This window comes from Heterodontus francisci, chromosome 2 (genome assembly GCF_036365525.1).
Source record: "Heterodontus francisci isolate sHetFra1 chromosome 2, sHetFra1.hap1, whole genome shotgun sequence".
Lineage (NCBI taxonomy): Eukaryota > Metazoa > Chordata > Chondrichthyes > Heterodontiformes > Heterodontidae > Heterodontus > Heterodontus francisci.
The window spans coordinates 44,943,959-44,959,567 of NC_090372.1; the positions used below are offsets into that span (position 1 = coordinate 44,943,959).

The 15,609-nt window shown below is 44.0% G+C and overlaps 1 protein-coding gene across 2 annotated transcripts in view; it reads right to left on the bottom strand.

Moving 5' to 3' along the window:
* Window positions 1-15,609, bottom strand: part of LOC137384137 (dysbindin-like) — a 313,146-nt gene that overhangs the window by 93,459 nt on the left and 204,078 nt on the right. Inside the window, exon 8 of one of the 2 annotated variants that reach the window (XM_068057752.1) lies at window positions 10,369-10,458. The exons of the other annotated variant lie outside the window; for it this stretch is intronic. Coding sequence (XP_067913853.1) covers window positions 10,369-10,458 — 90 coding nt within the window. The remainder of the gene's footprint in view (window positions 1-10,368; window positions 10,459-15,609) is intronic. 2 annotated transcript variants of the gene reach the window in all.

Genomic DNA, 15,609 nt, shown 5'->3' on the forward strand with positions numbered 1-15,609 from the left:
ACCTTCAAATCCCCATACGTCATCTTCAAATTTCTTCTAGCCCTGTGCGTACCCTCTCTCCTCCAATACCAGCCTACTACTTATTTCCTGCTCCACTATCGGTGGCTACTCCTTCAAACAACTTGCCACCAACGGGTGGAACTTGCTCTCTCAGCACCTCAATTGCTTTGAAAATCTCCTCTGCAACTATCCGTGCTGCCTCCTAACCTCCTTTTTCTTGTTCTCGTTCACTTTGCGACTGCCTTCCAAAATCTGCATAGATGTGTGTGAAGTCCGTGAAACTGGACAACATTCATGAGAGCTCCAAAGGTCTTATTATTTTACTGTGGTTAATGTAGTCAAGAACAACATCGCTGACTGCTGGCAAACCATCTGGTTTGTCAATGGTAACTGGTATGAACTAGAAACCAAGGAGAAATTTTCCATCATATCACTTTTTGCCCTCTAGATTTAGCAATTTCCACTGTTTTTCCTTGAAGCCACATACAACATAGTGCTCAGGGTTTTCTTTGATGCTGGGCCTGAGGCTTTCACTTTCAGAAGTAGTTTCCAAAGCATTCTGTTCAGGTTTTACCACAAGCACAACTGGGCTTGCTAAGCCACCATGGTCAATTTTCTGTTATGCCCTCTCACTCTGTACGATCTAATTCCACTGAAAGCCTTTCACCTAAAGCATAGGGTACTGGTCTAGGCTTAAGATTTTTTGGCTTCAGCCCCACCCTCTCTTCACATTAAGGTTCACCTAGACATCCTTTGCAGTATTAAGTTTCAAACTGACTGGAACTTGTCCACTCTTCCACAAATCCTTCAAAGGTTTTTTGAGTGATGATAATACTGGTCCAGTTTAACTTCAGGTTACAAAGCCAATTACTGCCCATCAATGAGGGACCTTTATCCTTAACTACAATTACAGACAATACTTTTGTCTGATCTTCGTATTTTACTTGGACGTTTGTTTTCCTAAGGACCTAAAATAGGGAGGAAATTGTGAAAAGGACACAAAGAGTTTGCAAAGGGATATAGATAGGTTAAGTGAGTGTGCAAAAATTTGGCAGATGGCGTATAATGTGGGAAAATGTGAAGTTGTTCACTTTGGTGGGAAGAATAGAAAAGCAGAACATTATTTAAATGGGGGGAGACTACAGAATGCTGCGGTACAGAGGGATCTGGATATCCTCGTACATGAATCACAAAAAGTTGCCTTGCAGGTACAGCAAGTAATTAGGAAGGAAATGGAATGTTGACCTTCATTGCAAGGGGGATGCACTATTAAAGTAGGGAGGTCTTGCTATAACTGTATAGGACATTGGTGAGACCGCACCTAGAGAACTGTGTGGAGTTTTGGTCTCTTTACTTAAGGACTTGTACTGGAAGCAGATCAGAGAAGGTTCACTCGGCTGATTCCTGGGGTGAAGGGGTTGTCTTATAAGGAAAGGTTGAGCAGGTTGGGCCCATATTCATTGGAGTTTAGAAAAATGAGAGGTGATTTTATTTAAACATACAAGATTCTGAGGGGTCTTTTCAGGGTAGACGTTGGGGGATGTTTAGAACTAGGGGGCACAGTTTCAAAATAAGAGGTCTCTCATACAAGACAGTTATGAGGAGGAATTTTTTCTCTGAGTGGGTCGTTAATCTTTGGAATTCTCTTCCCCAGAGAGCAGTGGAGGCTGGGTCATTGAATATATTCAAGGCTGAAGTAGACAGATTTTTGATCTACAAGGGAGTCAGGGGTTATGGGGAGGGGGAGCAAGAAAGTGGAATTAAGGTCACAATCAGATCAGCCATGATCTTATTGTATAGTGAGGCAGGCTTGAGGGGCCGAATGGCCTACCCCGCTCCGATTTCTTATGATCTTATGACTAGTAGTCATCATCTAGAATAACTTTTCAGTAAATTGTCGGTATTTTTGAAGGCCAGTTTTCTGAAATTTTTTGGTGACAATAGTTACTGCAATGTCTAATTCAAAATCACATTTAATACTTTCTATCCAGAAGGGGATCACAATTTCAATTGCCCCTTTCCGGTTATGGATTATAAAGGAAAGTGTGTTTCTTTTTTCCGTCTCAACTTGTGGCATAGTTTTTTCCTCAGGTTCCTCATTGGAATCAACCTAATAGACACTGGATTTATGTCTCTTTCTGTTGATTCTTCACAGTGCTATATGACTTAGGACCTTTTTGTCTCCCCACCTCCAATCTAGCAGCACCTACTTGGCTTCTGATAACACAGCCAAATGGGCTGAAAGCGTGCAATTAGGGTAGTTAACCATCCTACAAAAACATTGGTTGTGTTGATGATTATTGTTCCCCCAGACCTCCAACATGGTGAGTAACTCTGTTTACTCTGAAGTTGTTGGACCCTATGGCATGTAACTTGCTAGTGTGCCTGACAATAGTATCTATCTCATGCAGACAAAAATCTGTCTTCCATAAACGGTTTCATCTGTATTAACAGTTCCTTTAAACGGCAGATAAAATGGCCTCTTATTGCATCATTGACAAACCCACCAAAGTCACACGCTTCAGATAGTTTCATTGGTTCTGTCATAAACTGCGAAACATTTTCATCATCCCTTTGTTTCTTCTGGTTAAACTTGAACTGCTCGCCAACAAGTATCAGCTTTAGGTTCAGATGTTCTTTGACCACTTGGACCTACTCTTCCTACATACTAATGCAAAAGCAAAATCCAGTACAGTCTTTAGGCCAGGCCTGAACAATCAGGTTCTTAATCAGTGCAAATGTTGTAGGTGCACAGATAATAAGCAAAACTGTCCCCTTTTTGGCATCTGTTAAAAGTTTGATCCTACCCAGCTTTACCAACTAAAACTGACTTGAAAAATTCAGTGAAGAGGTAGATGACTACCTAACAAAGATGTACGATATTCAGTCTTTTTAAACAAAGTGCTGTCAATTGCCCTCATTGCAACTCTTATGTTTCAATAAATACACAAATTAGCATAGTAATAACTAGCTGCTTTATTTCCAGACCCTCTACAACAAGGAACAACAAAAGCAATACAAGAGAAATCCTACAGTGTAATTGCTATAATGTGCTTACTCCCATTAGGGGCTAGCTAGTGCCCAATTAACAATATCAAAGTGACTCCTGACAACACAGTGGCCTGCCGACGTCATCAGAGCACTCTAGGCGGCACACATGTGCAGCCTACATGTTGCCAGGACTATGGTTGACGTCATCACGTAGTGCTAACGTCATCACGTATCTGCACCTGGTCAGTCTTCGGCATGCGCGATAAAGCATCATTGGGTATCCAGCCGCTTTGGGCTGGTGCTTGATCCCCGCTACTCGACGCTTTCTCCCCCTCCTGGCCACCGACCGCTTCCCCCCCTCAGCTGCTCACTCCAGACCTTGCTGCTCACCACTCCCACCCCCCCCCCCCGCCCCACCCCCCCCACTCCCCTGGCCGATTGTTCCCCGGTCCCCACTCCACGCACCCCACTCTCCGGCCGCTCGCTTCCCGCCTACACCCCCCACTCCCCCCGAGTCGTAGGCAGCGCCGCTTCGCTCCTCTCGGCCACTCACTCCTACGTCGCCCAGTCACCCCCCGTGGCCTGCCTTGCTTCTTTGGGCGGTGCGTGGAGAATGATCAAATGTGGGAGCAAGTGGCTAAGAGGAGGGATGCAGCGCAGCTCTAGCTAGGGGGGTGGTGGGAGTAAGCGGGAAGCGAGAGGCCGGAGAGAGGGGTGTTGCGAAGCGAGGAGCGGGGAGCAATCGGCCAGGGGAGTCGGGGTGAGGGGGGGGGGGGGGGGGCGGAGGTGAGCAGCGAGGTCTGGAGTGAGCGGTTGAGTTGGGGTAAAATCAGTCCTGGTCAGTCATATAAAATGTGGATAACGAGTTGGCAGCACGTTTTATACTCTGCCCAATTTTCTAGCATATTACTGGGCTTCCATCCAACTTAATGTAAGGTTAGTTTGCCAGAACTAACTAGCCATAAGCATTTCCTGTAATAAATGGAGCAGCACCAACTCTAATCCTGCCAGCTGCCTGAACGTCACAGATGTGACGTTTCAATGGAAGAGGCTGCATTTGCGCATGTGCTAGTACTGCACCACCTAGTGGTTGCATCGTCAGCAAATGCAGCCCAACAATACATATGTGCCATGCAAATCAGCTGTCAACAGGAAGAGGGGTAAAATGAAAGAGAAAAAGTCAGCCCAAAGACTCGACTATACTTCACAGCAGTCAATAATGCAACAGCATTTAGAGGTGATCACTGGTTTGGAATAAGTGCTGTTTCTTTTTAAAAAAAGAGTATAAGAAATAACCAAAGGGAACATAAATAGGGCAGTATCATCCAGTCTAAAAATATTTACAAATATCTATTACATGTACATACTTCTACTTTGGTATTTTGATACATCATCTCTTGCCTAGTTTGCAGGTTTAATTACTGTAGTTATTTGTAGTTGTAGTTAATATGATAAAGTTTAGTCTGGTTCAAATCCTATGGGAGATTTAAATTAATATGCTTTATACTTTTTAAAACTCTCTCATCCTTATGTGTACACTTTTGACGTCAATTATACAAACACATGCAAAATTTATCTTTGAGGATAAGTTTAGAAATTCTTCCAGGCCTCAGCATGACATTTCACTAAAACATTATGTTAGCACTGCAGCCTCACAGCTGCAGCGACCCAGGTTCAATTCTGGGTACTGCCTGTGCGGAGTTTGCAAGTTCTCCCTGTGTCTGCGTGGGTTTTCGCCGGGTGCTCCGGTTTCCTCCCACAGCCAAAAAAACCTGCAGGTTGATAGGTAAATTGGCCATTATAAATTACCCCTAGTGGGGATGTGGTAGGAATATGGGATTAGTGTAGGATTAGTATAAATGGCTGGTTGATGGTCGGCACAGACTCGGTGGGCCGAAGGGCCTGTTTCAGTGCTGTATCTCTAAATAAATAAAACAAATTAGTTGCAGTTATCTGCAGTACTACTGAAATATTAAGCATGAGCTTTTTTAAAATTCATTTCATGGGGTGTAAGCATCGCTGGCTAGGCCAGCATTTATTGCCCATCCCTAATTAGAGTCATAGAGTTATACAGCACAGAAACAGGCCCTTCGGCCCATCGTGTCTGTGCTGGCCATCCAGCACCCAACTACGCTAATCCCATATTCCTGCACTTGGCCCATAGCCTTGTATGCTATGGCGGTTCAAGTGCTCATCTAAATACTTTTTAAATGTTGTGAGGGTTCCTGGCTCCACCACCTCTTCAGGCAGTGCGTTCCAGATTCCAACCACCCTCTGGGTGAAAAACATTTTCTTCAAATCCCCCCAAACCTCCTGCCCCTTACCCTAAATCTATGCCCCGTGGTTCCTGACCCCTCTGCTAAGGGAAAAAGTTTCATTCTATCTAACCTATCAATGCTCCTCATAATCTTGTACACTTCAATCATGTCCCCCCCTCAGCCTTCTCTGCTCCTAGGAAAACAACCCTAGCCTTTTCAGTCTCTCTTCATAGCTGAAATGCTCCAGCCCAGGCAACATCCTGGTGAATCTCCTCTGCACCCTCTCCAGTGCAATCACATCCTTCCTATAGGGTGGTGACCAGAACTGTACACAGTACTCCAGCTGTGGCCTAACTAGCGTTTTATATAGCTCCATCATAACCTCCCTGCTCTTTTATTCCATGCCTCGGCTAATAAAGGTAAGTATCCCATATGCCTTCCTCCCATCCATTGTATATTCCCTTGCCTTGTTAGTCCTCCCAAAATGCATTACCTCACACTTTTCAGGATTAAATTCCATTTGCCACTGCTCCGCCCATCTTGCCAGCCCATGTATCTCTCCCTGTAACCTAAGGCTTTCCTCCTCACGATCAACATCACCAATTTTTGTGTCCAATTTTCTGTCTAATTGCCCTTGAAAAGGTGGTGGCGAGCTGCCTTCTTGAACTGCTGCAGTCCATCTGGTGCACGTCCACTCTCAGTGCTGTTAGGCAGTTCCAGAATTTTCATCCAGTGACAGTGAAGGAACGGTGATATATTTCCAAGGATGGTGTGTGGCTTGGAGGGGAACTTGCAGATGATGGTGTTCCCATGCATCTGCTGCCCTTGTCCTTCTAGGTGGTAGAAGGTTGCAGGTTTGAAAGGTGCTGCTGAAGGAGGCATGGTGAGTTGCTGCAGTGCATCTTGTATATGATGCATACTGTTGCCATTGTGCGTCGGTGGTGAAGGGACTGAATGTTGAAGGTGGTGGATGGGGTGCCAATCAAGTGGGCTGCTTTGTCCCAGATGGTGTCGAGCTTCCTGAGTGTTGTTAGAGGCACACTCATCCAGGCAAGTGGAGAGTATTCCATCACACTCCTGACTTATGCCTTGTAGATGGTAGACAGACTTTGGGGAGTCAGGAGGTGGGTTACTTGTCACAGAGCTCCCAGCCTCTGACCTGCTCTTGTAGCCACAGTTAAGTTTATTCCAATGAGTACTGACATTGCAATTTTTTGACCTGAATGCAAACACAAGTTAAATTTTAAACTAGCCAGATCCTTCCCCAGTTTTAATGTCACTGGTATCTTCCATTAGTGTATCTCGCATCCCTTATTATCCAGAGTTTGCCATTACTGCTCAATATCTAGTTCTAACATAACATGACCTCGTGGTCCTAACATTGCAACACCTTGTTGCAGGAACTGATAACAGTAATCACACACCTACTGCTAAGTGTGCTTATCCAATCTTCTGAATGGCAAACTGACTAATACTTTAATGAGATAAGGACAAATACAAATGATCTAGTTTATTTTACAATCCCTAAATAAATGTGCAATGCAACTATTATAAGAATTACCACTTATGTCACAACACTCCAATTAATATAGAAAACAGCAAAACATGTCACACTCTCCCTTTCAGCATTCTAATGATAACCTTTCTGACTATTATTTCCTTTGATCCCAGTCGTTATCACCTTAAGAGAACACTCTCAGTCCCTATGTCAGTTTTTGCAACTGACCCAGACCATGCATTCCCTTGTTGTTTTTGCTCCCAGGCAGGACAGGAAGCAAGTGCTTGGCCTATGGAGTTGACACTTAAAAAGCTTGCCTTTAATGCAGTGAAAGCATCCAAGGTGTTTCTCACAGGAGCAATCAAACCAAATTCAACATTAAGCCACATAAGGAGATAAGAGGACAGGTGGTCAAAAGCTTGATCAAAGAGGTAGGATTTAAGGAGTATTCTAAAGACGAGAGAGGTATAGAAACAGAGGGATTTAGAGAGGGAATTCCTAGGCAGCTGAAGGCATGGTCGCCAATGATGAAGTGCTGCAAATTAGGGATGTACAAGAGGCCAGAAATGGAGAAGTGCAGAGATCTGAGGGTTGTAGGATGTTACAGAGACGGGGAGGGGTGAGGCCATGGAAATATTTGAAAACAAGGACGAGGGATTTTTAAGTCAAGGCATTGCTCAACCAGGAGCCAATGCAGGAGAGCAAGCACAGGGGTGACAGGTGAAATGTGTTAAGATACAGGAAGCTGCAAGAGCTCTGCATGAGCTTTAACAAAGGGTGCAAAGTGGAAGGTCGGCCTTGAGAGCTTTGGAATTTAAACCAGTTACCGGGGTGAACTTTCCCTGCAACTATTTTCTCCTCGATGGATTGAATAGAGCTATCCCAACATGATAGATATAGATGTTCACAGTGGTCTTTAAACTATTTCTACTGCTCAAGCTGAAGTGGAATGTGGAAGCCATCACTTCCCCAGCCAGTTGGTTCAGATGCAAACTGAAAGATTCCCTGCTCCCCTCCACCAAGCATGCGACAGTCCTGTGGAAATTACATAAAAACATAAGAAACAGGAGAAGGAGTAGGCCATTTGGCCCCTCGAGCCTGCTCCGCCATACATTAAGATCATGACTGATCAGATCGTGGCTTCAACTCCACTTTCCTGCCTGACACCCATATTCCGCGACTGGCTTGTAGATCAAAAATCTGTCTAACTCAGTCTTGAATATATTCAATGACCCAGTCTCCACTGCTCTGGGGTAGAGAATTCCAAAGATTAATGACCTTCAGAGAAGTAATTCTCATCTCTGTCTCCTTATTTAGAAACTGTGCCCCTTAGTTCTAAACACACCCACAGGGGGAAACATCCCATCATCTACCCTGTCAAGTCCCCTCAGAATCTTCTTTGTTTCTATAAAATCACCTCTCATTCTTTCAAATTCCAATGAGTATAGGCCCAACTTGTTAGACCTTTCCTCATAAGATGACCTCTTCATCCCAGGAATCAACCTAGTGAACCTTCTCTGAATTACCTTTAATGCAAGTATATCCCTCCTTAAATAAGGAGAAAAAACTATATGCAGTATACTAGGTGTGGTGTCACCAACGCCCGTTACAGTTGTAGCAAGATTTCCTTTCTTCCGCATTGCAACAAAGGCCACCATTCCATTTGCTTTCCTAATTAGTTGCTGAACCTGCATCCAACTTTTTGAGATTCATGAATGCGGGAGGGACATCCAGATCCCTTTGTACCACAGCATTCTGTAGGCTCTCCCTATTTAAATAATGCTCTGCCTTTCTCTTCTTCCTGCCAAAGCAGACAACCTCACACTTTCCCACATTATACTTCATCTGCCAAATTTTTGCCCACTCATTTAACCTATCTATAATCCCTTTGCAGACTCATTGCGTCCGCCTACAAGGAATTTAGTCCGTGAGCCAAATTTAACTCTCGATCTTAATATAAATCATAAAATCCTTCTGTGGCCATATAGTCAAAACAAATCTCAAAACATGAAATTAGCTATACTGGTGATAGAAGGCTGAGAAGAACTGGACAGCAAGTCAACCCACTCAGTTTGTGTACTCTTTATGCTACATTTATCTGGCAGTTACTGATCTCAGACTAGTGTCATGACCAGGTGAGAAGGGGTCTAGAGATTCCCTCTCAGCCTTTGCCTGGTTTAACTGTAACAGGGTTTAATTGTAGAAACACTGAGTTTTTAGCTCCCCCTCAGTGAATCCTTGTCATTGCTCCAACTGTAAGGCAAAGAAATCACACAGGTTTCCCTACATTTAAACAAGAAAGATGGAAGTTTATTAATCTTAAACTCTAATCTGGTTAACGGCTATGAACATGCGATGCGACCATGGTAGCGACAATTTGTGACAAATGCACATGCAGATAGAGTCAGAAAAAGTAGACTAGAATAAAGGGGAAAAGTTTGAGGCAATATTGGGATTTTAATTACATGCCTTTAAGTTCAATGTGGAGTCTTTGGTTGCCGTTAAGTCCTGCAAATCATTGGGGCCCAGTGTATGCTTCAATTTGTTTCGATGTCAGAGTCTTTTCTCTCGAGGTTTTCGTGTCTTCTGTGGGTCCGGTGGCTTGGGAGAAAGCAAGAGAGTGACAGCAAAGAGAGAGGCTTCCTTGCTCCAGCTGCAAACTGCCGTCTGTTCCTTTTTGTGTGGCACAATTCAACTCCAAGTTGGCCAGCAGGTTAGTCATGTGACTAACTGGCTTAACCACTCCTGCGTTTGTGGATTGTATCACCTTAGCAGTCCCTGGAATGCGCTTCCTTACACCTTCAATGTCTGGTGATCAAAATCCATTTAAGTCAATTGGATCAGGGAGTAGTGCTTTGTCTCCAGAAGCACCGTCTCTTAGCATGCAAATGACCTCCAGTCAAAGGTCTGGTGATCTTTTTAACTAGTCATTTCTTCCTCCAGCAACAGTTTAAAATCAATGTTCACATGACAGAATTAAATGCCTCATTCTTGGCAGGTGGGGGTCTGCATGACACTAGGTTGCTGTTTGGCTCCAGGTAGGAAAATACTACATTTACACTGCCTGACTGGGGTTGCTATTCTCATTGTTATATGCACATACAGAGCTTCTCCCAGTTGTTAAAATTCAAATTTCTGAGTATGTAGGCTGGAGAATTCACACAATCCAAACATTTAAATTAGGTACAGGTGGGCTTAAGAGATCTATTTAGGAAAAGCCGAGGACATTTTAAACTCAGTTGCGCCCCATGCAATATCAAACCCAAACAGTATGAGACTACCTCTACTAGAATATCACATATCGCTTCTCTCCCGAAACAGGTTGGGTCCCAACTTTGGATTTATGCTACAATTTCAGCAACACTGCATTATAACCTCCGGTCTCAAGAGATTGGCTGTAAAGCGTATGAAGATAGGGGTTGGATTCTGTTCTCCCCCAGGTGTCTGATTTCGTGGCGGGGGTGGGGGGGGCCTGAAGATGGCTCTGGATGAGGCCCGCCATGGACCTCGATGCCGGGACGGCCCAGCCCGATCCTCCTGGCTGTGGCGGCACCACCCCGCCGCTGGGGACGCAATTTAAATATTCAAATGAATATAATTAGTAAATTTAAATAGACTTACCTGTGATGTTGAGGGCCCGCCGCAATCTTCGGCGCGGCAGCCGACACCCCCATGCCTTCAGATGCCCGTCCAGGGAAACGTGGCACCACACTGGTGGGGAGGAGGCAGGAGGTAAGTTTATCAGTGCGGTAGGGGGTCAAATACATGTAATGGGTGTAGGGGATGGTGGGAAGGGATGAACCTTAACCTTTGTGCAGTTTGTGGGGCAGTCCAATGTGAAAGTGTTTGGGGGAGGGGGAGGGGGTTAGGACAAATAGTTATTGTCATTGTTATTGTGGGGGGGGGGGGTGGTAAAGGGTTGTTAGAAATTCATTTCATTTTGGGATGTAGGATTTTAAAAATTTAAATTTACCGGTAGGGCTGATAGCCCTTTAAAAATGGCACCAGTGCCCGTGCACAGACAGCCTACCCCCCTACCCCCTCCATGAGGTTGTGGTTGGGGGGAAACTGGGCCGCCCAGGCTATTTAAGTGAGCTGCCACATAAGATTGCAGTGGTTCCTTAACAAATGGGCCGCCATTTTTTCAGCTTGCCGCTGATCTCGGTGGCGGGTTCTTAAAATCCAGCCCTAGGTATGGGCATCCTGCTTACCCTTCAAACAGGGCAAGGTACATCAAATATAAAAAGACAGAGCAAAATAGCTTACAAAATAAGGAAGGGGTTTAACTTATTGACTTCTTTTCAATTTTTTTGAAGAATGAACTACATTCATTATTTATTGCTCTATAATACATCAAGTGAACTTATTTCTAGAATTGTTCAGGTCTGTGAAATAGACTGAAAAGCAGTGGGGAATTAGGTCAAGCAGAACATAAGTTCTTATCCCAGAGGTACCTTGTTAAAATCTGAAAATACACTCCAGAAAGTGAAGCAGGTCATCCAATTAGTCTATGGCTATTATTAAAATTGAAGTCTGAAAAAGCAGCAGCAGCATTTAGTAGAAAGCTGAATCTGGCTGTCCTTCATACAGAATACAACCTAATAACTTCATTACAATGTTTGGAACAGCATAGAATCAAACATTTGTTTTCAACTCAACTCCAATCGATTGCTCTTGCAAACATTCTATTGCTTTCATAATACTTAGAAGTAATAGTTAATGCTCTGCGGCATCACACATAGGAGCCGGTATTTTGGTGACAGGGCTCCTGACCACCGGCAAAAGTGCCGGCAAGAACTGCGCGTCACCTCTTCTGGGGAAGACCCGCCAAATCCAGTGCCAATTAGTCACTTAAGTGGACAGTGGTGGGCAATCCCCAGGATCAAGGACCCCAGCAACAGAAGTCCCGCCCACTGAGAGCAGCTCTTTAACCGAGCAGCGCCACCGCAAGGCAGTGGCTGCTGTCAGTAGAGCACTCATCCAAGGCCCTGGGACGAGGCCACAGGTATATCACAGCGGGAGGGGTTTCGTGGGGTGGAGTCATGGGGTAGGAGGGGGTGTAGAAAGGACAGCAAGGGCAGGGGGGTGACTTTCAGCAGGTCACCGCTTCCTGACGTTGGATCCCTCATCCAGGCACAATGCCTTTTAACGAGGGACCCACCACCTCCCCCACCCCCGGAGCCGGCAAGCAACCCACAAGGGTTTGCTTGGCGTGCTCCCCATGTGGCGACATGCCTACCCGTCGCTGGGCTAATTCCGACAGTGGCAGGACGAGGCCTTATTTGAGCATTCATTTCCCACTTAAAAGCCTCAATTGGCTGTGGGGTGGGAAGGCTGTTCACAGGTGGCAGGGTCCCCCCCACGCCATCATCCCGCCCAACTATATGCCCTGCTTCCTAACCCAACGCGGGGGAGGGGCAAGGGGGGGGGGCGGTTGGAGAGAAGAGCATATAATTCCTCTCGGAGTGCAGACCTGGTGTAGCCTTCAGGTGAAGTAAGGTTAGAAGGTGGGGATATTCCAACTAGAGTTGCAAATAAACTATAGTCACCATTTTAAAGTTTATATCCTGCCCTTATTTTTATATTATGCTTTGAGTTTATATTACCTAAAATTAAATAGCAAAACATACAGCAATTTGGCAGCGAGAGGAACAGAATTGGTTGGAGCACAGGAGCTTCTCTGCAATACAGGCTGAGGAGCTGGGAAACAAAAAAGAGAGAGGCTTAATTGATCATTATTAGCTGAGGCAGTAATACTGTGTGGGAAGTTCACTGACTGAAGCAAGCAGAAACAGATTTTGGGAATAAACAAGATCACTATAGGCATCAGGCTGAGTATTTGTGTATAGCTCTCCATTGGGATTAACTTTCCTGACTGCAGGGGAGATATCAGAATCTTGGGTATTATGAGGTAGTTTGGAGGCAGAAAAACTTTCTGAACAGCTTGGAATATTGTTCCAAGAATAACAGGTTGTTCATGGATTGTGGCCAAGACTTTAATTCATTACAGTACCCAGCTCTTGAACTGTATTGAATATCGGCTGCACAGCAATGTAAGAAAATTGTAAGGAAGTAACTCTGAAGAACCAGAGAAATACTAAGACAAATCTTAAGGAATTGCATCCTGAGGTGTATAGTGACGAAAGGAGACGGCCGTTGGCAAAAACCTTGGATGCTGATGAGGGGAGCACTGACAGTACACTGTACCTTCAAAGGGCAAACCAGAGTAAGACTCTATGGAAGGATGCATCTTTTAAATCACTGTTTGCCAGACAGTTTCCAGGACTTATTTCCTGAATAATCTGAGGCAGTGTGACCATCTTGAATCTTTCCTGCTTGAGGAGTACTGTGTACAGTATCGGTCTACTTATTTAAGGAAGGATGTAAATGCGTTGGAGGCAGTACAGAGAGGATTTACTAGACCGATACCTGGAATGGGCGGGCTGTCTTACGAGGAAAGATTGGATAGGCTAGGCTTGTATCCACTGGAATTCAGAAGAGTAAAAGGCGACTTGATTGAAATATCTAAGATCCTAAGGGGTCTTGACAGGGTGGATGTGGAAATGATGTTTCCCCTTGTGGGAGAAACTAGTACTAGGGGGTCATTGTTTAAAAATAAGTGGTCGCCCATTTCATTCAGAGATGAGGGGAAATATTTTCTCAGAGGGTCATGAGTCTTCGGAATTCTCTTCCTCAAAAGGCGGTGGAAGCAGAGTCTTTGAATATTTTTAAGGCATAGGTAGATAGATTCTTGATAAGCAAGGGAGTGAAAGGTTATCAGGGGTAGGTGGAAATGTGGAGTAATCAGTTCAGTCATGAACTTACTGAATGGCAGAGCAGGCTCGAGGGGCCTACTCCTGCTCTTAATTCGTATGTTTGTATGAGGAGCTTGTTTGTCTTTTGGGCCTCCTTATCTCGAGAGACAATGGATACGTGCCTGGAGGTGGTCAGTGGTTTGTGAAGCAGCGCCCGGAGTGGCTATAAAGGCCAATTCTAGAGTGACAGGCTTGTTTAAAACCTTGAATATCTAACATTGGACAGACCTCCCCTATCTATTTGAGGACTATAAAATGTGAAGTAGGCACCAGTACTTTTCTGCTTAAAAATGAACCCTTACAACTGTGCCTGAAATTAGCAATTTGTTGATCTTGAGTCATGACCTTCATATCATAATAGATAAATAATCCAATCAACTACCCAGAGAAGACTCAGGGCTGCACCTGTGAAGTGGAGACTATAAGATTCAGTGGTCTTCCCTAAAAGCAATGCATCTGCAGTGACTTCTCCACTTCACCATGGACTTCTGTAGGTAATATTTATCCTAGGCTTCAGGTGGGTAGGGTGACCCTTTAATTGTTCACATGAGGCTAGGGATGGCCCAGGCCACGAAGAGAGGAAATTGAAGTATTAAGCTAAGGTTGGCCAGCTGTTCTCAGGTAGGGGGTTCAAAACACAAAAGGGCTGTTGCTGAACAAGCAGTGTGATGGGCCTGTTGGTTGAGCAAGAATCGTGTATAAAGGGTCTAATTTTTCATAGCTATTCCTGCCATCAGCTGTTGATTCTTAGAAGCTAGCAATTCCTCGACTTTTCTTGCAAGATGATCCTGTCTGACCAGTGTTTCTAATTTACTTGGAATCAGAAAATCAATGCAAAGTAGTAAAATTTGCAGATAATACCAAACTAGACAATGGGATGGGATGAGACAACTCAGCATTTACAAAATAGATGAAAGATAGACAAGTGGGTAGAACAAAGCCAATAGGGGGCTGAATTACAATGCGAAACAGTAGAATATGTGTCAGATGACAGGTAGTCAGCTTCCAGGTAAAAGGGGTACAGGTATATTTACATTCACTGCCTTCTTCTTCTTACCATAGCATATTAAAATGTGGAATGTGATCCAGAGTTCAGAGTTGACCTGGAAAATCTTCAATTTGCAGCATGTCTTTAGGGTTTTCTGATTGCACATAGAATTTTTTGTTGTCAGTTTTGAATCCCATACATTCCTTCAGTCAGCATACAGTATCTTAATGTGAAATACATACAGTAATGTATGCCTACCCACAATGAAAACTCAATTTATCTTACACAGGGTGACTCATCAAAAGCCGTGGATCACATTCCACTTTTTTCTGCCTTGTGGCAGGGAGGAGGAGGAGGGAGATGTAAATATGCCTGTACACCTGTTAAACTTATACTAGGAAATGTTTAAATGACTGACTCAGAGTTCAGCTGGGACAGCAAATTCTGTCAGATTTAATTACAAGAAAAAAAGCAAAATGGCCCAAGTTTAAGTTTACCATTTCAGTTTATTACATACATGTTTGTGCATCTGTACAGTACAAATACAGAAAACAGGCAGATAGAATGTCAGGCAAAAATTAACAAAGATGCTATGTAGGTTTACTACCTCACAATAATGTCAAAAATTAACTCTTGCTGATGATCTAGAGATAGCATCAGTTCTATTATTCCTCTATTGTTGCAAATGCCATTAGGACTTTGTTGAGAATGACGGTAGTTATTCATTATCTGTTACATGGATCAAACTGCTTTGGAAGGCTTATTTATGCCCATGCTAATGGCGTGCAGGTTCAAATAACATTGGATTTAGAATAAATTAGTAGTAAAACATTAGCAGAGCTGGTACCAGCTCAGGAATTCGTGCCAGGTGGGAAACCACTTTGAGAAGGTATTTACAAACTGCTTCAGTTTTGTTGCAGGCTAAGTATAAATGCAACCTGTGGAAAATCAACTGTTGAAAGTTTAAAAAGGGATGCTATGCTAAAGAATTGGCAGAACAGTCCTCTTTTCTGAAACTAAACATTTCACGAGATACTAACCAGAGTTTGACAACAGTGT